The 23,480-nt window shown below is 43.7% G+C and overlaps 1 protein-coding gene and 1 non-coding gene across 2 annotated transcripts; both read left to right on the top strand.

Annotated features, from left to right (window-relative positions):
- Positions 1-870: 870 nt before the first annotated feature.
- LOC124615637 (craniofacial development protein 2-like) lies at positions 871-23,480 on the top strand. The gene is made up of 2 exons (XM_047143647.1): positions 871-2,191; positions 23,410-23,480. The coding sequence occupies exons 1-2, from the start codon at positions 871-873 to the stop codon at positions 23,478-23,480; spliced, it is 1,392 nt and encodes a 463-aa protein (XP_046999603.1).
- On the top strand, positions 9,147-9,221 carry Trnat-ugu. The gene has a single exon. It is a non-coding gene; the product is annotated as a tRNA-Thr (tRNA).

Genomic DNA, 23,480 nt, shown 5'->3' on the forward strand with positions numbered 1-23,480 from the left:
ACGTACTGCACCCCTATTTCATTTTTCGTAGTTTATGTAACATACATCCCGCAGGGGGCTCCCGTCTTGGGAGTATGTGGGTGGCAACCACACGAGCCCTTAGCTAAGCCTGGCATTACTTCCACTTACTTGTGTCAGGCTTCTCCTGTTTCCTTTCCTATCCGGCCCCCCTCGGCCAACTCTTGGTTTCTTCGACCCCAACGGTATTAGGTTTCCGAGGCCCAAGGGTGTCTTTCACTTTCCTCTCTAGTATCTATTATCTACCCTCCGACCCAACGGTGAAGCGAGCGGAAGAAGAATCTTATATCCCAGGTTCTCAAAGATCGTGGAGGCGGAAGAGGTCATGCCAGACGAACTGGCTGTAAAGGCGCCGCTCAGCCATCATTGAGCTCGCGGCAGTTCGTTGCAGTTCTGGTACCTGAAGTCACATGTCACATACATATGTGCCGTGATGAATTGTTCCAGAATTATAGTGTGTGGGTCACTTCCTCGCAAGCTGTAATCCACCTTAAAAAAATTCACGCAAATGGCAATTTCTCCTGTCATTTTCTCTGAAGACCAATGGCGATGGGATAAGGACGATGGTAGCAGGCTCCGAGTGAGGCTGGAAGCTACTAGTCTGGACCTGCACACTGGCGGCAGGTGTGTGATGGTCGCCTTCCTGAGAACCCGTGTGACTACTCGGGAATCCGGTCCTGCACCTGCGACTGGGCAGGCCTATTTAGGATGACCGCTGCCCACCCTGAATGGGGAAGGCCCTAGAAAATGTGGGCTAAACATCGGAAGTCACACTTGAACCGGGCTGGGAATCCGCACCCAGTAGGTCACTCCTTATACTGCGGACGTAAACAAAAGAAGAATGAAATGATTATGACAATAGGGACATGGAATGTCAGGACCCTCCTGGACGTGAACAATTACAGACCAGAGAGAAGAACCGCTCTTATCACCCAAGAACTAGCCCGTCTAGATATAGACATAGCTGCCTTGAGTGAGACAAGACTCTCAGGTGAGGGACACATTAGTGAGGCACGTTCAGGGTACACCATCTTCTGGAAGGGAAAGGATGCAGGAGAACCACGCATCCATGGTGCAGGATTTGCCGTAAAAACGAAAATAGTGAAAGATCTTCGACTTACACCTGTCTCAATTAATGAAAGACTGATGACTCTTAGAGTACCCATTGGTTCAGACAGATTCATCACCTTCGTCTCTGCATATGCTCCTACTTTAGACAGTGATGAAGACACAAAGAATCAGTTCTACCACCAACTGAACAGTACTCTCTCTAAAATACCCATTCAAGATAAATTAATTTTACTTGGTGATTTCAATGCCAGAGTGGGAAGGGACAACCGTTTTTGGAGAGATGTCATGGGTAAACAAGGGGTGGGAAACTGCAATGCAAATGGGTTGCTACTTCTTGGTCTATGTGCTGAGCACGAGCTTTTCATCTCCAATACCCAATTCCGTTTGCGTAACCGCTATAAGACCACATGGATGCACCCACGCTCCAAACATTGGCATCTTATAGACTACGTTATTACGCGACAGCGTGACAAGAAAGACATTCTCATCACAAAAGCAGCACTAAACATCGATGAGTGCTGGACGGACCATAGACTTTTAGTCAGCCGTTTGAGAGTACCAAAGTATCGCAAGCCACGATCCCACTTTTCAAACCCACCACGCAGAAAATTCAACATAAGCAACCTGAACTACAAAAATGTTCGCTCACACTTCCAAGACATACTGTCCGAACAACTTAACAAAGCTCCAGCAACCACAGATGACGTCGAACAAGAATGGACCACATTAAAGAACATCATCAAAGAAACTGCTGAGAATGTTGTTGGTTGTAGTGCACGGAAAAGAAGTGACTGGTTTGATGACAACCACGGAGAAATCCAAGCCATCATCAATGCAAAGCGGGATGCTTACCTATCCCTTGCTCAAGATCCATCCTGCGCAGAAAAGAAAGCACACTTTCTAGAACTCAAGCAGAAATGTCAAAGTGAAATACGAGTAATCAAGAACAAATGGTGGCAACAGAAAGCCACAGAACTCCAAAATCTTTCTGATGCAAGGAACCTGCGTGGCTTTTATGCTGGTATTAAAGAGCTGTATGGACCTATCCGCTCATCATCAGGAGCACTTAAAGCTGCTGACAACTCCACCATTCTTACTGAAAGTCAGGACATCTTAAATCGTTGGAAAGAGCACTTCAGCTCACTGTTAAACAGCCCTTCTACTGCCGCTGGAGATTTTCTCAAAAATGTCCCACAGCACCCTCCAAAACCCTGGCTGGCTGATCCTCCAACTTTTCAAGAATTTTGCAAGGCACTCAAGAGTGTGAAACCTGGGAAGGCTCCTGGACCTGACAGCATCCCGATGGAGCTTATTGAGGGTGGCGGCTTGCCTCTAAAAACTAGACTCTTCTCACTTATTATATTAATGTGGGAAACCCGCAAGGTACCACCTGACTTGAAGAACTCCACAATTGTCACCATCTTCAAAAAGGGCGACAGAAGCGTCTGTGGTAACTACCGGGGAATATCTCTACTCTCTGTCACTGGAAAAATTTTTGCAAGAATCCTTTTAAATCGCCTCCAGACACTTTCAGAGACTATACTACCTGAGTCTCAATACGGGTTTCGACCTTCAAGAGGGACAATTGACATGATCTTCTGTGCACGACAACTACAGGAGAAGTGCAGAGAACAGCAAAAGCCTTTACTACTTGTTTTCTACGATCTAGAAAAGGCCTTTGATACAGTTCCCAGAGAAGCCATGTGGATGGTCTTAAAACGCTTCGGCTGCCCTGAACATTTTGTTGATCTGATTGAAGCTCTCCACGTTGATATGACTGGACAGGTCCTCTGCCAGAATGAAATGACTGGTGAATTCCCAATAACAAGTGGGCTTAAACAAGGATGCGTTCTTGCACCTACATTATTTGCATTGTATCTGGCAGCTATGCTTTACGAGACAACCGTAAACAATGCAGGAATAGAACTAAAGTACAGGTTTGATGGAGGATTATTCAACCAGTCCAGACTCCATTCAAAAAGGTTCACCAGTACCACTCGTGTGACAGAGCTGCAGTATGCTGATGACAATGCCTCTCCAGCTCATTCACCTGCAGAGTTGCAGCTGTCAGTTGATTCCTTCAGCAGGGCGTACGAACGATTTGGTGTCTCCATCAATATTTCAAAGACAAAGGTGATGGCGCAGCCAACTCCTGGCTCCTCCGTTCCTGACTTCAGCATATCCATCTATGATACACTCCTGGAACAAGTGGACCATTTCCTCTACCTGGGAAGCATACTGTCATCCAACTGCTCATCTGGAAAAGAAGTGGAGAATAGAGTACGTGCTGCACATGTAGCATTTGGTCGTCTTACAAAGCGTGTCTTCTTGAATAAAGACCTAACACTGTACACCAAACTGATGGTGTACAAAGCTGTAGTCATTTCCACCCTGCTATATGGTTGCGAAACCTGGACGTTGTATCGCTGCGATCTGAAGAAACTAGAACGCTTCAACCAACAGAAGCTAAGATATATCATGAACCTAAAATGGGATGACTTCATATCCAACACGGCTGTTCTAGAGAAAGCAAAAATGCATAGCATGGAAGCTCTTATCATTGGGCATCAACTCAGATGGGTCGGACATGTCCAGCGGATGAAAAATGACAGACTTCCACGCCAAATGCTGTACAGCGAAGTGAGCACAGGTAAAAGGCCACGAGGTGCCCCTCTCAAACGTTATAAGGATCAGTACAAGAAAAATCTGAAAAACTTGAACATCGATCCGAGTAACTGGTCCACAATAGCAGAAGACCGAAGTCGCTGGCGCTCAGTTACCTCAAATGCTCTTCAAAACTTTGAGCTGGAACGTCGAAGAATGGAGAATGACAAACGCCAGAGACGTAAACTCCTCCAGGCTCAGCCACGTCCTCCACCTTCCATCAGCTGTAATGTATGTGGCCGCCTGTTCCACGCTAGGATTGGATTGCTAAGCCATCAACGACACTTCCACGCCTGAACCGTGACAAAGGAAATCTCAGGAGAGAAATGAAAACTCGGATACGAGTATCAGCCGACGACGTAACATACATATGTAATATGCATCAAAACTCTCCATTACATAATATATGTTTTCGGAATTTACCTTTGTATTTTAGTTTTTATGATTAAAAGTGCATTAATTATGTTTAAGTATGGATTAAAGGTAAACATTAAGCTTCATTGTAGGTCAGTCTGTTACCACAGCTTTTGCTTGGGACTCACATTCGTTGGCTTCGCTGACTTCTCCAACCTAACACAAACCATGGGCTACACTTCACAATAATCATTTCAGGGTAGTTGAAACATCACACACTACGCAACCATATGAGTGCTGCTGCCAAGAAAACCACCGAGTGCGAAAATTTTTGTAGGAGCAATTGAGCTTTTTTATTCATTTCTTCGACCATTGTTACGTTACACATCCATCACATAAGAGGTGACGTTATTAGAATGTAGTACGAATATCGGTAAACAGATGGCTTACATCTACATCTATACTCCGCGAGCCACCTTACGGTGTGTGGCGGAGGGTACTTATTGTACCACTATCTGATCCCCCCCTTCCCTGTTCCATTCACGAATTGTGCGTGGGAAGAACGACTGCTTGTAAGTCTCCGTATTTGCTCTAATTTCTCGGGTCTTTTCGTTGTGATCATTACGCGAGATATATGTGGGCGGTAGTAATATGTTGCCCATCTCTTCCCGGAATGTGCTCTCTCGTAATTTCGATAACAAACCTCTCCGTATTGCGTAACGCCTTTCTTGAAGTGTCCGCCACTGGAGCTTGTTCAGCATCTCCGTAACGCTCTCGCGCTGACTAAATGTCCCCATGACGAATCGCGCTGCTTTTCGCTGGATCATGTCTATCTCTTCTATTAATCCAACCTGGTAAGGGTCCCATACTGATGAGCAATACTCAAGAATCGGACGAACAAGCGTTTTGTAAGCTACTTCTTTCGTCGATGAGTCACATTTTCTTAGAATTCTTCCTATGAATCTCAACCTGGCGCCTGCTTTTCCCACTATTTGTTTTATGTGATCATTCCACTTCAGATCGCTCCGGATAGTAACTCCTAAGTATTTTACGGTCGTTACCGCTTCCAATGATTTACCACTATGGCATAATCGTACTGGAATGGATTTCTGCCCCTATGTATGCGCATTATATTACATTTATCTACGTTTAGGGAAAACTGTCAGCTGTCGCACCATGCATTAATCCTCTGCAGGTCCTCCTGGAGTACGTACGAGTCTTCTGATGTTGCTACTTTCTTGTAGACAACCGTGTCATCTGCAAATAGCCTCACGGAGCTACCGATGTTGTCAACTAAGTCATTTATGTATATTGTAAACAATAAAGGTCCTATCACGCTTCCCTGCGGTACTCCCGAAATTACCTCTACATCTGCAGATTTTGAACCGTTAAGAATGACATGTTGTGTTCTTTCTTCTAGGAAATCCTGAATCCAATCACAAACCTGGTCCGATATTCCGTAAGCTCGTATTTTTTTCACTAAACGTAAGTGCGGAACCGTATCAAATGCCTTCCGGAAGTCCAGGAATACGGCATCAATCTGCTCGCCAGTGTCTACGGCACTGTGAATTTCTTGGGCAAATAGGGCGAGCTGAGTTTCACATGATCTCTGTTTGCGGAATCCATGTTGGTTATGATGAAGGAGATTTGTATTATCTAAGAACGTCATAATACGAGAACACAAAACATGTTCCATTATTCTACAACAGATTGACGTAAGCGAAATAGGCCTATAATTATTCGCATCTGATTTATGACCCTTCTTGAAAATGGGAACGACCTGCGCTTTCTTCCAGTCGCTAGGTACTTTACGTTCTTCCAGCGATCTACGATAAATTGCTGATAGAAAGCGGGCAAGTTCTTTAGCATAATCACTGTAGAATCTTAAGGGTATCTCGTCTGGTCCGGATGCTTTTCCGCTACTAAGTGATAGCAGTTGTTTTTCAATTCCGATATCGTTTATTTCAATATTTTCCATTTTGGCGTCCGTGCGACGGCTGAAGTCAGGGACCGTGTTACGATTTTCCGCAGTGAAACAGTTTCGGAACACTGAATTCAGTATTTCTGTCTTTCTTCGGTCGTCCTCTGTTTCGGTGCCATCGTGGTCAACGAGTGACTGAATAGGGGATTTAGATCCGCTTACCGATTTTACATATGACCAAAACTTTTTAGGGTTCTTGTTTAGATTGTTTGCCAATGTTTTATGTTCGAATTCGTTGAATGCTTCTCTCATTGCTCTCTTTACGCTCTTTTTCGCTTCGTTCAGCTTTTCCTTATCAGCTATGATTCGACTACTCTTAAACCTATGATGAAGCTTTCTTTGTTTCCGTAGTACCTTTCGTACATGATTGTTATACCACGGTGGATCTTTCCCCTCGCTTTGGACCTTAGTCGGTACGAACTTATCTAAGGCGTACTGGACGATGTTTCTGAATTTTTTTCCATTTTTGTTCCACATCCTCTTCCTCAGAAATGAACGTTTGATGGTGGTCACTCAGATATTCTGCGATTTGTGCCCTATCACTCTTGTTAAGCAAATATATTTTCCTTCCTTTCTTGGCATTTCTTATTACACTTGTAGTCATTGATGCAACCACTGACTTATGATCACTGATACCCTCTTCTACATTCACGGAGTCGAAAAGTTCCGGTCTATTTGTTGCTATGAGGTCTAAAACGTTAGCTTCACGAGTTGGTTCTCTAACTATCTGCTCGAAGTAATTCTCGGACAAGGCAGTCAGGATAATGTCACAAGAGTCTCTGTCCCTGGCTCCAGTTCTGATTGTGTGACTATCCCATTCTATACCTGGTAGATTGAAGTCTCCCCCTATTACAATAGTATGATCACGAAACTTCTTCACGACGTTCTGCAGGTTCTCTCTGAGGCGCTCAACTACTACGGTTGCTGATGCAGGTGGTCTATAGAAGCATCCGACTATCATATCTGACCCACCTTTGATACTTAACTTAACCCAGATTATTTCACATTCGCATTCGCTAATAACTTCACTGGATATTATTGAATTCTCTACTGCTATAAATACTCCTCCATCATTGGCGTTTATCCTATCCTTGCGGTATATATTCCATTCTGTGTCTAGGATTTCGTTACTGTTCACTTCCGGTTTTAACCAACTTTCCGTTCCTAATACTATATGCGCACTATTTCCTTCAATAAGAGATACTAATTCAGGAACCTTGCCCTGGATACTCCTGCAGTTTACCAATATTGCGTTAACGTTTCCTGTTTTTGGTCTCTGAGGACGGACGTTCTTTATCAACGATGATAATGTCCTCTCTGGTAAGCCGTCAGGTATTTTATCGTTTCGCCCAAGGGGGGGTCCCTCTAACCTAAAAACCCCCGTGTGCACGCCACACGTACTCTGCTACCCTAGTAGCTGGTTCCGGTGTGTAGTGCACGCCTGACCTGTCTAGGGGGGCCCTACAGTTCTCCACCCAATAACGGAGGTCGATGAATTTGCAACCATTATAGTCGCAGAGTCGTCTGAGCCTCTGGTTTAGACCCTCCACACGGCTCCAAACCAGAGGACCGCGATCGACTCTGGGCACTATGCTGCAGATATTAAGCTCAGCTTGCACTCCGCGTGCGATGCTGGTTGTCTTCACTAAATCAGCCAGCCGCCGGAAGGAACCAAGGATGGCCTCAGAACCCAAGCGGCAGGCGTCATTCGTTCCGACATGTGCTACTATCTGCAGCCGGTCACACCCAGTGCGTTCAATAGCTGCCGGAAGGGCCTCCTCCACATTACGGACGAGAGCCCCCGGCAAGCACACCGAGTGCACACTGGCATTCTTCCCCGACCTACCCGCTATTTTCCTGAGGGGCTCCATAACCCGCCTAACGTTGGAGCTCCCTATAACTAATAGGCCCGCCCTCTGTGACTGTCGGGACCTTGCCGGAGTTAAGTAAAAATGCTACTTGTAGTTGTTACTAGCAATTTCTGACTTCAAGTGTGTACAAAGAGTTGGTACTGTTGCCACAGGGGGTCGAGCTCCCTTGAGAAGCGCTGTCGTAAGTGGCTCACGACACTCGAGGCCACCCATGGCCTTTGATGCGAAAGCTGACGAGATGTCAAGTAGCTCAGCCGGTAACGAAACTGCGTCTCGGATGAGACCCTCATCATAGACGTGGTCAAGCAGTCACTTGACATAAAGCCTCTCGAAGGTTTGGGAGGCGGATACCTGCGAGGTGATCGGCCGACAGTGCTGTGGCAGCCGAGGCAGGACGTTCATCAAATTGGAATCCCATTATAAATGTACGATTCACCATACACGTCTCAAGCTTACATTAGAGAACATGTTATGAGTCGGTAGCTCCTGAAAGCAAAGGGGTAACTATGAAAAAGAGTTTCTGTGGTTTGCATACATGAAATCTAATAAGGACGGCACTTCAATGTGAAAATAAAGTTGGTGCTAATCACCAAAGTTCGTCCACAGCACTGAGGCATGCTAGCAGAGCCGATGGCATAGCACGAGCCCAGCGGGCGATGGGGAGGAAGGTGAGCCTGTGTTGCCAGTCTGCCATTCAGGGCGTATTCAGGATTTTCAGTCTCTTCTCTACCGGCACATTAATGATATTATTTATTTTTCACTATTTGAAGCTGTGATCGGAAACAATAAAAAAATATTTGTGATTTCTTCGTGAAGAATTACCTAAAGATAGTTTTTCTTTTTACTACAAATTTCGACATCCTCCAGCACATCGAACAATTTCCTCTTAAGGTTAGTATGTTAAACACGACATTTTTCTGACAATTAAATGGACACCCTAGCAGCAACCAGGCGTAGATATAGTTCATTGGGGACGTGTTGAAAATGTGTGCCCCGACTGGGACTCGAACCCGGGATCTCCTGCTTACATGGCAGACGCTCTATACATCTGAGCGACCGAGGGCACAGAGAATAGTGCCCTTGGAGGGAGTTGTCCTTTGCACGCTCCCCGTCAGACGCACATTCCCAGCATGTCCCAACACGACCCCACGCAAGGGATAAGTCCCTGCAGGCTCTCTATTCTCTGTGCCCTCGGTGGCTCAGATGGATAGAGCGTCTGCCATGTAAGCAGGAGATCCCGGGTTCGAGTCCCAGTCGGGGCACACATTTTCAACATGTCCCCAATGAACTATATCAACGCCTAGTTGCAGCTAGGGTGTCCATTTAATTGTCATTTCATTCTAGCAAAGCTGTATGGTCATCAATAGTAACTGTTCTTTCGGGAACAGATACTACCGTCATATATAATGACATTTATCTGTTGTAATATGCTCACCGATAGTTCTTATTCTGGGAAGAGATGCACTCCTTGATCATGTTTCAAAGCAGCGTCCTCTGTTGCCAATCTAATTTTGGTCGCTGCCATTGCAACTATCTTTATACACTCCTAAACTAAGTAACTGGTGGCATTTGTGGCCACTTTTAAATCGATGACAAAATTTTTAATGTTCCTACTTTCAAAGCCTATATTTATGTTTGTTTTTCGAAACCATTGTTCACCTTTCTGTGATGATTGATATCAACGTATTCCAATCAACTGGGAAGCATATTTCTTAGCTACTGTTGATACTTATGGCCAGTTGGTGTCTCATCAGCAAAACACGGAGCAGTTATGTGATTCTTGAAGTGCCTGTACTACATGTAACAGATAGAAGCTGACTTATAACCTATACTGAAATCTACCTTCACTTGCACACGATGCTTCATCGGAAAACATAAACTTGGATTCAGTTAGAAATGCCCCATAAATTCAAAGTAAATCCTCTTCATCAACATGGTCATTGAGATAAGGGTTATGGATCTAATAGTGTTGGTTGTAGATGAATGTTTCGCTGGAGCAGTAACTGTAGATCACAAACTGCTTCTACTTGACTCGCCTTTGCTTTTTTTCTGCCTTTTTGAACTGATACAAGATGGCATACATTTCTTTTGGACAGTTCCACTATGTCCACGTACCAGTACTCATATATGGCACGAAAATATTGTTGTCGTATCAGACGCCACTTGTGGCGTATTTGACACAAAATGTAGTGGGTGGTTGCCAGGAGTTTCCACATTAAAACTCGGTGAAAACTTTCCAAATGATTTATTTGCTTCCACTACAGTGCTCTGTTCACCTCGGTCTGCGTCACAGGCTCCGCAATGGTGACAAAGCACCCCATTGGCCCGTGGTAGCGAGCTGAAGAGTGTCCTGCCCAGGCAGGCTGTGGACACCTCCTCGGCCTTAGAGGATCGAACCAACTGTCGCCCCATCTGTTGCTGCGTGTAGCCTGGAAATGTGACACACCCCTCCGTCCAGGAGAGCTGCCACACTTGAAAGCCATGCGTTGGCCTCAGAGGTTCGAACCAGTTATCTGCCGTGGACTGGAATGCTGTCGCCCCATCTGATGCTGCATGTAGCCCGGCGATGTGATTCGCCCCACCGTCCAGAAGAGCTGCCACACTCGAATGAATCTCTTTGGAAAACGACACCTATTTATAGTCAGATGTGCGCCCCTGTTTTGCTGACGTGCCGCTCCAAGTCACGTACACATAACACACTAAGCTGGCCAGTGGCCCCCTTCAGCCTGTGACTTGCGCCATTGAAACTGATGTGTGCGCCCTCTCCGGCAGTTCTCCACCCCTATGGCCTCTATTTGCCTTCACAACTGCTGGTATGCATAACTTACTGCAATCTGGCCCACACCTGGCTGTAAATCATGCTCCAAATATCGCACAAAACTAACTTTCCCTATCTTAAAGGGTGGTGCCGCTACAATATCGATTTCTTTCTCCTCTTTAGGATTAACTGGAAATGCAACTCTAAATTCCCTCGATATCTACGAATGAAGAAATGTGTTTTGACTGATTTCCTTTAACTGTTCATTACTAGTAGAACTGTTGTTGATTACAACGTTGGTATGGGTCTGTTGGGCTGTAGCCCACCTCGCTTAAAAAATTACATCCTTTCTTATGAAACTAAAATCAATGACGATGTTCCAATTTTGTATAGTCTTCAGCATTTGATGCTACTAACTCATATTATTTTCAAGATCTGAACACTGAAACCAGTTTGACGACTGAATTTTTTATCTTCACTACATGTTTTCTCGTGTTACCAATTGCCTCAAGTGTTTCTGAATTTACTTGAGCAATCCGACGCACTTCTTCTTCTGGCTAGATTAATTGAGACTGAAATCGTAGTCATATCACATGTCTTGTGTTCATACTGCTATGAAATCTACGTCAAATTGGAATGTATTACATCCCACTCTTCTCGAAACTCCATATTAAGACCAGCAAATAACTCTAATGATTGATAGCAGAAATTTCTCTCCATTTACACTGAGTTACACATGTATGCATTCCTTTTCTTATCCACAATATGTTTGAAGTATTTCTAAATTGACTCAGTGTCATCAACATCTCTAATGGCTGGTTAGTTCATTAAATGGGCGTGGTTCTACGAACTGGAAACTGAATATTCTTTCTCCTCTGCACTTGAGCCTAAGAATGGTTATTGTTTTTTACAATTCGAATTCCACAAGAATATAATCAGTGCTAACTTATTATGATAATCATCAACAACTTAATCACTGTTGTAATTATCTGTACACATTTTTGGATACGTTGTGTTTCAATATTCACAATACTGCTGAGAAATTAAAAATGTCCGTGCAGATCAGAGATAAAAATTAATTTCACATTTAGATCCTTTTCAGTATCGTTCATTTGACATTGTCAGCTATCACTGAACATTTTAATTTGCGCTCATCCTGTCTTTCTGTGAGCAGTCGGTCAATATACAGCTGATTTCCTGCAGAATCCCTGCCTTGGAGTCTGCATGACCATATGATAAACCTCGTGGGGATGTACAGTGCTCCTTTAACCTGACACTAAATAATTACCAAATGCAGAGTGGTTGGAAAATGTGTTCCTGACAATAAGCTCATAATACTACATTTCCGAAACACTGAACCTGATTATTCATGAAATATTCGTGTGAAAAGATTCTCTTAACAATGTAGATGTAGTGAAGCGTGTTGCCTCTAAAACACCGTTTCCAACCCATGCCGATAATAATAGACAATGGAGAGCGAAGTAGGTATACGTTTCCAATCTAGTTCCAGTGAATTACATGCCCGAAAGAACAGAACCCATGGTGGATCGTGATAGGCGTCAAGAATGAAATTTCAATGAATTACAAACATCAACTGCTTACATGACGTTGACCGGAATGAACAAGGAGAGCTGCAAACGTTTACGCAAGTGGGACTCGAACCCGGGATCGCCTGCTTACTAGGCAGGCGCTCTAACGCCCATCTCATCGAAGACACGGAAATTAGCGCGGCTGCGCTGTCTTATCCCAAGCACGCTCCCCCAACAGACCCACATTCTCAACTTACTCCACACACTACGAAAGTAGTGCTCCCTGCCCATTAATCTCAATGCTTGTGGCAAGTCCTATTCCATCATGAGTTCGAGCTTATGTGTGCATCTGCACAGATATGATCCTTGGCTTGTGATCGCCGTAATTATATGTGTGTGTGTGTTGTCTGCTGCTTCTGCCATGTCCAAAAGTACAGGCACCATACACGTATAATTACTGCGATCACAAGCCAAAAATCATTTCTGTGCGGACGCACACATACGCTCGAACTCATGTGAGAATAGGCCTTGCCACGAGCGTTGAGATTAATGGGCAGGTAACACTACTTTCATAGTGTGTGGCATAAGCTGAGAATGTTGGTCTTCTGGGGGGAGTGTGCTTGGTATAAGTCCGCGCAGCCGCACTAATTGCTGTGTCCTCGGAGGGTTCGAGAGCCTGCCTAGAAAGCAGGCGATCCTGTGCTCGAATCCCGGTCGGACACACACTTTTAACTCTCCCCTTTGATATCAGTTAACCTCCCATACACAGCTGATGTTTGTAATTCATTGAAATTTCATTCATAGAATTTTTGAGCAGTGTTCACTACTCTATGATGCTACATCTCGGCCACCTACGGACATTGTCCAGATTCTGGCGCCATACGCAGTGCTCACTGACAGATGATGAAATCATGAAAGTTGTCTGAACTCGTTTGACGTATCCTCGCTTAATTGTATCCTCAGTGATAACAAAGATTTACTAATGACTGCTAACGGACTGCAGTAGCTGCTGTAGCCTCCTGAAGAATATATACCGATGACCGAAAGCATCAATATCATTGCCCACCGCAAGATGGAGTGGCAGCTGGCGAAGTGATGGGCATATTATATGGTAAGGAAATAATGTCAGCGGAAGACAGACGAAAGGGGAAACATTTTAGGGGCTTTACAGGCCCAAGTGGGAAATCCATTGACATCATGTTGATGAAGAGGATATGGTTGCGCTCCAATATCTGGGGGACGAACATCTCGGAAATGGCAAGGATGATTCTCATGTTACTTTCGCGAGCATCTGGGGAAAGCGCTTCATGCATGGCAAAAAACGAGTAAGCGACTAAACGTTAGAAGTCTATGTCTTCCCACAGAAGTGGAACATAAACCTGGGCTTCCATGGGATCTTGCGTAGTAATCGAAGACATCATGACAGCTGTGGCCTATGTAAACGTCATTGTGGGCTACTGAATCGCTTCAGGAACGATGTCTCCCTCCACTGCGTAGACGTCTACCAGCTGAGAAGCTGTCCGGGTGTTGAGGCTGGAGTCGTGCCACAGTGTTTTGAGTAGATTGACAGCGAACTCAAGTGGATGTCATGGCCACCAGACTCATCTAATCTTAGCTCGATAGAGCACGTCTGAGGCGCTATGGGGCGCCAGCTCCTCGCCAAAAAAGCACCGAATAGGAATTTACAGGAGTCTCGTGACCTTTGTGAAGGCATATAGTGTCGCATACCTCTGTGAACCTACGAATGACTTGTTCAATCCATGCCGTGGGTAATCTCTGTTATATTTCGGTCCAAATGTGGACCATAGGCTATTATAAAGTGGTCCTAATGGTTTGGTTCGTCATTGTAGGTCCCTGCCAAAAAGACAATTTAAAGAAGAGTCTGAGCCATATGCCAAATCTTTACCTGCTGTAGGACGCATTACACAGCTACCAGCATAACAAATGATTCACAGTCGCAGTTGATAGTGAAAACTGGAAATATTTAAATTTTTGATCTTAAGATTCTTAAATGACGGCCACTCACAGTATTTCGCATAATCCACTTCTCATGGTGGCCAGGAAGGAATTCTTCACGTAACTGAGACCAATATCAATGGCGTACTGCATGTAACATCCGCATTTCCGTCTTTGTTTTGGAGGGAGTTACTTCCGAGGAATTGGTCGTTTTCCCTGGACGTTAATAACTGGATGCTTCGTTAAACGCCTTGTATTGGGTGTCTAGACTTGGTAATCAGGTTAGGTGCTTCTGCACTGTCACCAACCTGGCGAAAAGCATGTGTGGGACGTCCATCTGCCGGTTTCAGAAACATTGTAGTCGACGCATGTCCAACAATAAACGTACTCACGGCTTTCTATGGCGGCGTCAGGTGCTACATTTATTCAGCTACGCTCCAGAAAATGATAATTTCATTCTCTTTTGACTTCCACTTCTCCAAGCGTCCTCACGCCGAGTTTCGAGAACATAAGTGACAAATTGAAAATGTGTTGCACATGTAGACTCGAACGTGTGTCACTGTCTTACCTGGCGGAAACCAACGAATTTTTTTATCTGGGTACTCCTCAAAGATTGCATCGAAGCTTCATCCATAGGCTATGATACTATTTATTATATTACGATGGTGGTTCGATAATTCTGGTAAAAAGCATGAAAAAATGTTCTCTTCCTAAAAACTCACCATTGAGGGATATACACTTCGTCGAGCGATCCTCCAATTTTTCCATCCCATTGGAGAAGCAGGTTCTGATGAACTCCGGGAAATAGTTGCTAATGGCAACTATCACTTACTCGTTTGACGAAAATTTCTTCCCAGCAAGCCAAAGTTTCAAGTTAAGGAACAGGAAGAAGTAACTTGGGGCTAAATCTGGTGAATAGGGAGGATGAGGAGCCAGCTCAAAGTCCTTTTCACGCACTTTTGCCACTGTTGTCGCTATTGTGTGGGATGGTTCATTACCCTGGTGAAAAGCACTTTTTGCGTGCCAAACGTGGTCGTTTTCCAGCTAACGTCAAGTTTCAACCGATCCAACAATAAAGCATAACAGGGTCTAGTTATGGTTAAGCCATTTTACAAATAATCTATGAGGATTATTCTTTGGGAACCCCAAAAAATTGCCATGTCTCTACCAGCTGACAAAATGTCCTTGCCTTCTTCGATGCACTTTCATCAGCCTTTATCCACTGCCTTGACTGCCGTTTTGACTCTGGTGTGTAATGATGTACAAATAATGACGAATAAAAGTTTTATCAACAGTCACAAATCTGCGCCACAACCTTCAGATTGAGATAAAACGTAACCAGACTTGGTATTGAAGAGTTTTTTGTTCAAAAGTGAGAAATCGCGGCACCCATCTCCCATATAGCTTCTCCATAGCTAATTCTCAGTGCAGGGTAGTATGAACACTCTCAACTGAGATCTCACGAACTTTTGTTCGGTGGTCCTGCATTACCGAATCTTGGATTATGTTAATAGTTTCCTTTGTGCTGACCTCAACTGCCCCACTGCGTATTGTTGAAATCCTTTAAACGATCTTTGGAATAATTAAGCTTATCAACCATTTACCATTTCTGTTGGACCTCACGTCTAGTTGTCATGCAAATAAAAATTCGCACATTTATCCACATGGAAACCTAGCGCCACACCTAATTTAAAATCCACTTGGATTTGCACTGTTTAGAATATATCCGGCATATGCAAACAGGTGTGCTGTTGTATACCGTATTTGTATGAGGTAGCAAGCTTCTTTGAGCAATATGTGTATGGACATGGGCGTTTGCACAAGATACTTTATGATTTAAATATTTTATTGATGACCAAACCATTTCCAATGTGTTAACTTTTATCCACTTGCCATCTTGTGCGTGATGTTCAGCGTAAAATGAATATATTTTACTAAAAACATTTTTAAGACTTGAAGATTATAGCGAAGTCTATTGAAAGCAGTTGTCTTAAATAAAGAAGTATTTAATGCAGTCTGGGCTGTTGCATGGTTTTTACAATTTAATTTTCATTTGGATCTCACAAATTCGTTTCAGGACCATATCGCACTCACTCCAAGAACTCATTCTCACTGTGTAAAAACTTTACAATTATTCCACAGATTTTACACTTCCCGTTTCTCTTTAATTTTCACGCGTTTAGAGGATGGGCTAATTTTTTAACTATATTAATTGCTTTATTTCTTCAATTGATAGCAACCTACATTCACTCATTGTCCACGTTCACTCATTAACAAGTCAGTTTAATATGTTTTATCACATTCACAAACGTCCCAACAGTACTAGACAAGATAGGTGCTAACACAAATACAAGCACACTAATTCAAATAAATAAATAAGAAAAATATTAACTGACGCACAATTGCTTTTAAATGCCATAAAATATATCTTAATAATCAGTCACATCCGAAATACATAACATCAATTATAGATAAGAACAAATCTAGCACTTTATGACAAATGAAGTCAGGTAAAATAGGATTAAGAATCATGGCCATGTGTCTGGTATGCACGAACGTTAGCCATGCATAGTTATAAATTCTCAAACAAAACAAGTGTCGACGTATTGGATTTGAGTATAAAATATTAATACTGCGAACATTAAACGCAATAATAGGTATTCGTATACAGATCACACGTTTGTGACATGTCGTAGTTCGTTGTACGGATAAATTCTCATTGAGACTCGCTGCAATTCATGTTATTGCACGGAAGAGGCGAAAGGTGCGGCTATAATGCATGGGAGGGCGGCGAAACGATAATACAAACCTCTAAGTAACGCCTTTACCGTGAGAGATATCTCTCTCTCTAAGCGACAATGGTTTTCGTGAGGTTTTACATCAATTTCAAAAACTCAGGCATCAATTTCACTGACGTCGAAACAGCTTTTCACTTCACACTGTCTTTCGAATCAATCCCTTTTAGTCTTTCAGTCGAAGAATACGCTGTGCATCGGTTAAAAGGCAGGGAACTCGTGTAATAATCTCCTGCTTCCCCTCACAGCTTAGAGACGTCTATAAGCAGGCTGTTTAGGTTTTTATGTTGGTAACGTCACTTAGTGCTCTGTATGAAAATCACTGGCTGTGCTGTGTGCAGTCTGTTGCTGGTTTGCTGTGTTGGAATATTCGCTCCTGTAATGTTGGGCAGTTGGATGTGAACAGCGCGTAGTGTTGCGCAGTTGGAGCTGAGCCGCCAGCAGTGGTGGATGTGGGGAGAGAGTTAGCAGAATTTTAAGAGCGGACGATCTGGACGTGTGTCCGTCAGAAAAAAGAGTAAATTTGTGATAGTGGATATCATGGAGAAGATGTATGTTATGACTTTTTGACGCTATTAAGGTAAATACATTGTTGGTTCTCTATCAAAATCTTTCATTTGCTGACTATGCCTATCAGTAGTTACGGCATTCAGTAGTTAGAATATTTTATTTAGCTGGCAGTATTAGCGCTCGCTGTATTGCAGTTGTTCGAGTAACGAAGATTTTTGTGAGGTAAGTGATTTGTGAAAGGTATAGGTTAATGTTAGTCAGGGCCATTCTTTTGCAGGGATGTTTGAAAGTCAGATTGCGTTGCGCTAAAAATATTGTGTGTCAGTTTAGCGTTGATCAGATAAGTAAAGAGAGTAATGTCTGAGTACGTTCAGTTTTGCTCAGCTGTTTGAAAATCAAATAACGTAGAGGTTTATCAGCAAAGTAATTCATTAATTTTTCAAAGGGGATGTTTCACGTCATCAATAATTCTCTTAGTCACTCTTCAGAATTGCACTATGTTGTAGTTAGGCTGTAGACGCTTGACCTTAAAAAACTACTTATTACAGAACAAAATCCACAGTGAATAACTTCTGCACCATACAAAGAGTACCTTACACAGTACCACAGTCCCTTTTATTCATTTCATATATAAATTATTGAATTTTGAGTGGCTGATCAGGATCACAGAACGTAAGTGACATGGCAGAAATCGGCTGTGACAGAGCAGTCACTGTATGACACGAACGACGTAGTAAAATTCGCCGACACGGAAGTTCTGGCTGTGGAGAAGAACTATCACACCCACCTGTTCAGAGAAGCTGTAGAAATGCACCGACACGAGAATAGCTTCTACAAGAAAGAAGGGGACGTAAAACAATATGACCTTCCATAACTATGGTCATTTTAATTAGGCATACAAAGAAACGACAGTAATATGTACTTAGGTATCAATATTTCTCATTTGAACTCACTTTGTCAAGAACGCTATTTTTCTTGGAAATGATTTCGTGGTTTCTTTGACAGTATACTTGAAAAAAGAGACAGCATTGGTCGTATGTTTTTTACTATTGCAATCTTTTTTCAAGTATACCTGTTATCTGGTCGTAGTGCACAAGACAACACGGAGTCGCCAATCAATTTGACAGTATAGTTTTAAATTACACCACACCTAGAAAAACATTAGGTTTGCAATTGTGTCGGTTTGTAATTTATTGCGTTCCTTTGTCCCTTTCGACATTGACGTTATGGTCTAGAATCGCATTGTAATATTCTGCTAGTTTTATTAATTCCCAATGAAATTCTTCGTTACACATCTGAGTGTAATTACACGTGTAGGAGCGAAGTGGAAGCCTTGGATGGCGAATTCGGTTGACATCGGTTGATCGGTTCGCTCTGCACGTAGAATGGTTGTGACGTTTGTCAGGCCCGTTTGGCGTACGAAGTAAAACATTAGACAAATTGGAACGAAGTAAGACATAGGACAAAACTGGAACAGCACCTGCTGGCATACACAGACAATTACAATTTATCTCCTTACTCCTCAGCTTTGCGTCACTAGCTTGGAATGGGCCTTTGCTACACGTTCTCTAATTCATTGCTACAAGCGTAACAAAAGCCAAACAGGTCGGACTCATATGTATTTGGCCGGACTCGACATTAGCGGCTAAAGATGGATCGACGGCAAAACTACTTTATCAGTAATGAATATGAACTGTCCCCATGGAGACACATGAAAACCTAGATATTATTTTGCAGTGAACACATGGTGTGTTGGGGCGATCAGTCTGTTTTTAAAATAATTGAAAAGCCACGATCGCTTCAATCATTTGTTAGATGACCGGTTTCAGCAATCTGAAGGTGCCATCATTAGATCTGAAACGTGGATTAACATTTATAAAATCATATGGACATCAAGGCACATGATCTGCCTCATGTGCCATGATGTCCTTATGCTTCTATAAATGATAACCCACGTTTCAGATCTGATAATGGCACATTCAGAGTGCTGGAACCGGTCATCTCATAATTGATTGAAGCGATCGTGGCTTTTCAATTATTCTTAATATTATTAAAATGAAATTTATCACACCACATGGGCAACAAAGCTTGATAACTGTCGTGTTGCAGATTCCATGTGAACATCAGCAGCTCAACAGTAAAAGTTCCGTGCATTTTGACAACGTGACTGCTGGTGTTTGTCTTTCAACAGCCAGGCATGTGAACAGATGGTGCACCACAGGCAATGATGGGCTGACCCTGAAGCTTCCTCTGATGTGAACCGTTACCGACACTTCGCTATCAGCCACTGGTGGAGCAGGCGGAATGGAGTACCCGAAGCAGGTCGAATGACGTGTGCGCGGCCTGGTGTGGCTGACTGGGGTAAAGACCTAGCCAATGGTTGCGTGCTATCATAAGTACCGGTGCACTGCGTAGCTATGCGGCTCGCTTCACCACTCAAAGCCGAGGGCAGCGACCCCTGTTGTGCCAAGAGCGGGGTTGTCGCACCGCCGTTCGTCTTCGTGTGTCTCTCTCCGGTGCGTCGTTTCTACTGTTTCCTCAGAACAGGTTTTCACAAGCACAGATATAATCTACAATATTTACATAAGTTTACGAAGCTATCAAGCACAGAAATGCTAACTCGCTTTTATAGTAACATACAATACTCTCTTACAAATTTCTTCCCTTAAAAAGTTACTGTTTTAGTTACGTTTTCGTAGTGGACACTTAATGCAAAAAGGATCCAATTAACTTATTTTCAGACTGTGCTTTTACTTCTCCACATTTATTCAATGAAAATATGCTATTACTTACTTTACAATAACCCCTTTTTTTACTCTTTACACATTTAAATCGTTGGTAGATCAGGTAATATGGATTACAATGTAGTGTTTCATGTTTTCCTAGTGTTATTTATCCATTCACGGCTCTCTTCTACAATGTGCACCAAAGTAAATACTCCAAGACATCTGCAGATGCACCTGCAGTGTCCCTTTATACTAAACATCACGCAAGTGCAAAACTACTATGGATCCCGTCCACCACACGAATGTCTTCGTGACAAATGTGTAAACTACCTGCTTAAATGATCGGAAAAGTCACTCGAATGTTTATTGTCCTCCTGCTAAAATTTCAATGCCTTACTCTTCATCATCGGTCTCATATTCACTGAAACATCTGATCATAGTTTGCTCATCTGGCTGCAACATAACAAAAATACAGAAACAAAAACAACGTCATTGTCACAGTAACTCGACACAAAATTAAGCAGCCCAAATTTCTTCGAAGATGTTGTTTCACATATCATATATTACCAATGATTTACCTTGAAGTTATCCTTTATTGGAGCATACCTTTATGATTCTTCATCTTTAGTACTTGTCTAACAACATCACCCTCAATCACCTTCAAAATGAATCTTTTTTTAGTATTCTGCCTGTAGGGGATTCCTGTTCTCAAAGACACTTTTCCTGCTTACAATCATGGCTCGACATGAATCCAAACAACTGCTCCCACTGAGTTTGTTCACCTTCCAGTTTCAGTTACGTAACTGTGGAATACTTTGAAGTGGCTTTGATACGGGATCAGCGCTCCAACGCATCTGACTCTATAAACTCACCATTTCTCGTAAATCAAAACATGTGGATTCCAAATAACTTCCAGTATTCTTCTCACTATGTCATAATTAAATATTCAGTGCCACACTTCATCTCCGCTTTGGGTGTGTTAATCCAATGGCTGTCATCATAATTCTTCTTCATATTTTGTCTGTCTTTCATCCATGAATCACACCAACAATGACAGAGTGTCCCCAAAAAAAAAAAAATGACTGAAATAAAACACGACTAAAAATTAACACGATTAAAAATTAACACAATTAAAAAAATCTACATACCTTAACTAAATTTCGTCGTATATAGGCATGGATCACGAGACAAGTTGGTGGGCCTCTGGACCTTTTAGTATTTCAGATACTCCTTTACCTTCGTGAGATGGATTATGTGTTGCTATCCTCTCTCTTAATGACCTCCAATAGTTTCCAGTTCAACAATCTCGTCGTGAATTGTCATTCTCACCCATTAACTACCACTGTAAATGTAGAAAGATTTGTTGCAGAAAAAGTCTTCTTAAAACGTCCCCTTGATCTCAGCAATACGTCCTCTCCAACTGCAACCAGGATTCTCCTAATCGGTGCCATCTAGTTCGGATTTCTCTTTTCTCCTTCCTTCTCAATGCGTTCAAGAGCTAACTTAACAGTTTTTCTCTGCTGCCGAGGACCGGATTCTATGAAGTTTATTATTCCACGTACTTTATCGGCTGGAAGATGGTTCTTCACTGGCAGAAGAGCTGCTATCTCTGTCTCTTCATGAAGCAATCCATTCAATGACTAGAAAGTTTGTTAGATACTGATCCCACATACTTTATTGTTGGATCCAACGTAATGAACACAATTTCACAGTCCCTTTGATAATCTTAATTATTTAGGCTGTGTGGTTTCGTAAGATACAGTCCTGGAAATTGAAATAAGAGCACCGTGAATTCATTGTCCCAGGAAGGGGAAACTTCATTGACACATTCCTGGGGTCAGATACATCACATGATCACACTGACAGAACCACAGGCACATAGACACAGGCAACAGAGCATGCACAATGTCGGCACTAGTACAGTGTATATCCACCTTTCGCAGCAATGCAGGCTGCTATTCTCCCATGGAGACGATCGTAGAGATGCTGCATGTAGTCCTGTGGAACGGCTTGCCATGCCATTTCCACCTGGCGCCTCAGTTGGACCAGCGTTCGTGCTGGACGTGCAGACCGCGTGAGACAACGCTTCATCCAGTCCCAAACATGCTCAATGGGGGACAGATCCGGAGATCTTGCTGGCCAGGGTAGTTGACTTACACCTTCTAGAGCACGTTGGGTGGCACGGGATACATGCGGACGTGCATTGTCCTGTTGGAACAGCAAGTTCCCTTGCCGGTCTAGGAATTGTAGAACGATGGGTTCGATGACGGTTTGGATGTACCGTGCACTATTCAGTGTCCCCTCGACGATCACCAGTGGTGTACGGCCAGTGTAGGAGATCGCTCCCCACACCATGATGCCGGGTGTTGGCCCTGTGTGCCTCGGTCGTATGCAGTCCTAATTGTGGCGCTCACCTGCACGGCGCCAAACACGCATACGACCATCATTGGCACCAAGGCAGAAGCGACTCTCATCGCTGAAAACGACACGTCTCCATTCGTCCCTCCATTCACGCCTGTCGCGACACCACTGGAGGCGGGCTGCACGATGTTGGGGCGTGAGCGGAAGACGGCCTAACGGTGTGCGGGACCGTAGCCCAGCTTCGTGGAGACGGTTGCGAATGGTCCTCGCCGATACCCCAGGAGCAACAGTGTCCCTAATTTGCTGGGAAGTGGCGGTGCGGTCCCCTACGACACTGCGTAGGATCCTACGGTCTTGGCGTGCATCCGTGCGTCGCTGCGGTCCGGTCCCAGGTCGACGGGCACGTGCACCTTCCGCCGACCACTGGCGACAACATCGATGTACTGTGGAGACCTCACGCCCCACGTGTTGAGCAATTCGGCGGTACGTCCACCCGGCCTCCCGCATGCCCACTATACGCCCTCGCTCAAAGTCCGTCAACTGCACATACGGTTCATGTCCACGCTGTCGCGGCATGCTACCAGTGTTAAAGACTGCGATGGAGCTCCGTATGCCACGGCAAACTGGCTGACACTGACGGCGGCGGTGCACAAATGCTGCGCAGCTAGCCCCATTCGACGGCCAACACCGCGGTTCCTGGTGTGTCCGCTGTGCCGTGCGTGTGATCATTGCTTGTACAGCCCTCTCGCAGTGTCCGGAGCAAGTATGGTGGGTCTGACACACCGGTGTCAATGTGTTCTTTTTTCCACTTCCAGGAGTGTACATAGATAAATTTTATGCTCTTCTATCTCATGGGAGCCTGCCAACACCTTGTACGAAACTGTGA

This window comes from Schistocerca americana, chromosome 5 (assembly GCF_021461395.2).
Source record: "Schistocerca americana isolate TAMUIC-IGC-003095 chromosome 5, iqSchAmer2.1, whole genome shotgun sequence".
Taxonomy (NCBI): Eukaryota; Metazoa; Arthropoda; class Insecta; order Orthoptera; family Acrididae; genus Schistocerca; species Schistocerca americana.

Excerpts from the sequence above, each read along its gene's own strand:
- LOC124615637 (XM_047143647.1), top strand. The coding sequence starts at position 871 with ATGACAATAGGGACATGGAATGTCAGGACCCTCCTGGACGTGAACAAT. Across the intron at positions 2,192-23,409 it reads CTCCACCATTCTTACTGAAA|GAGTGTACATAGATAAATTT; the intron begins GTCAGGACATCT and ends TTCCACTTCCAG.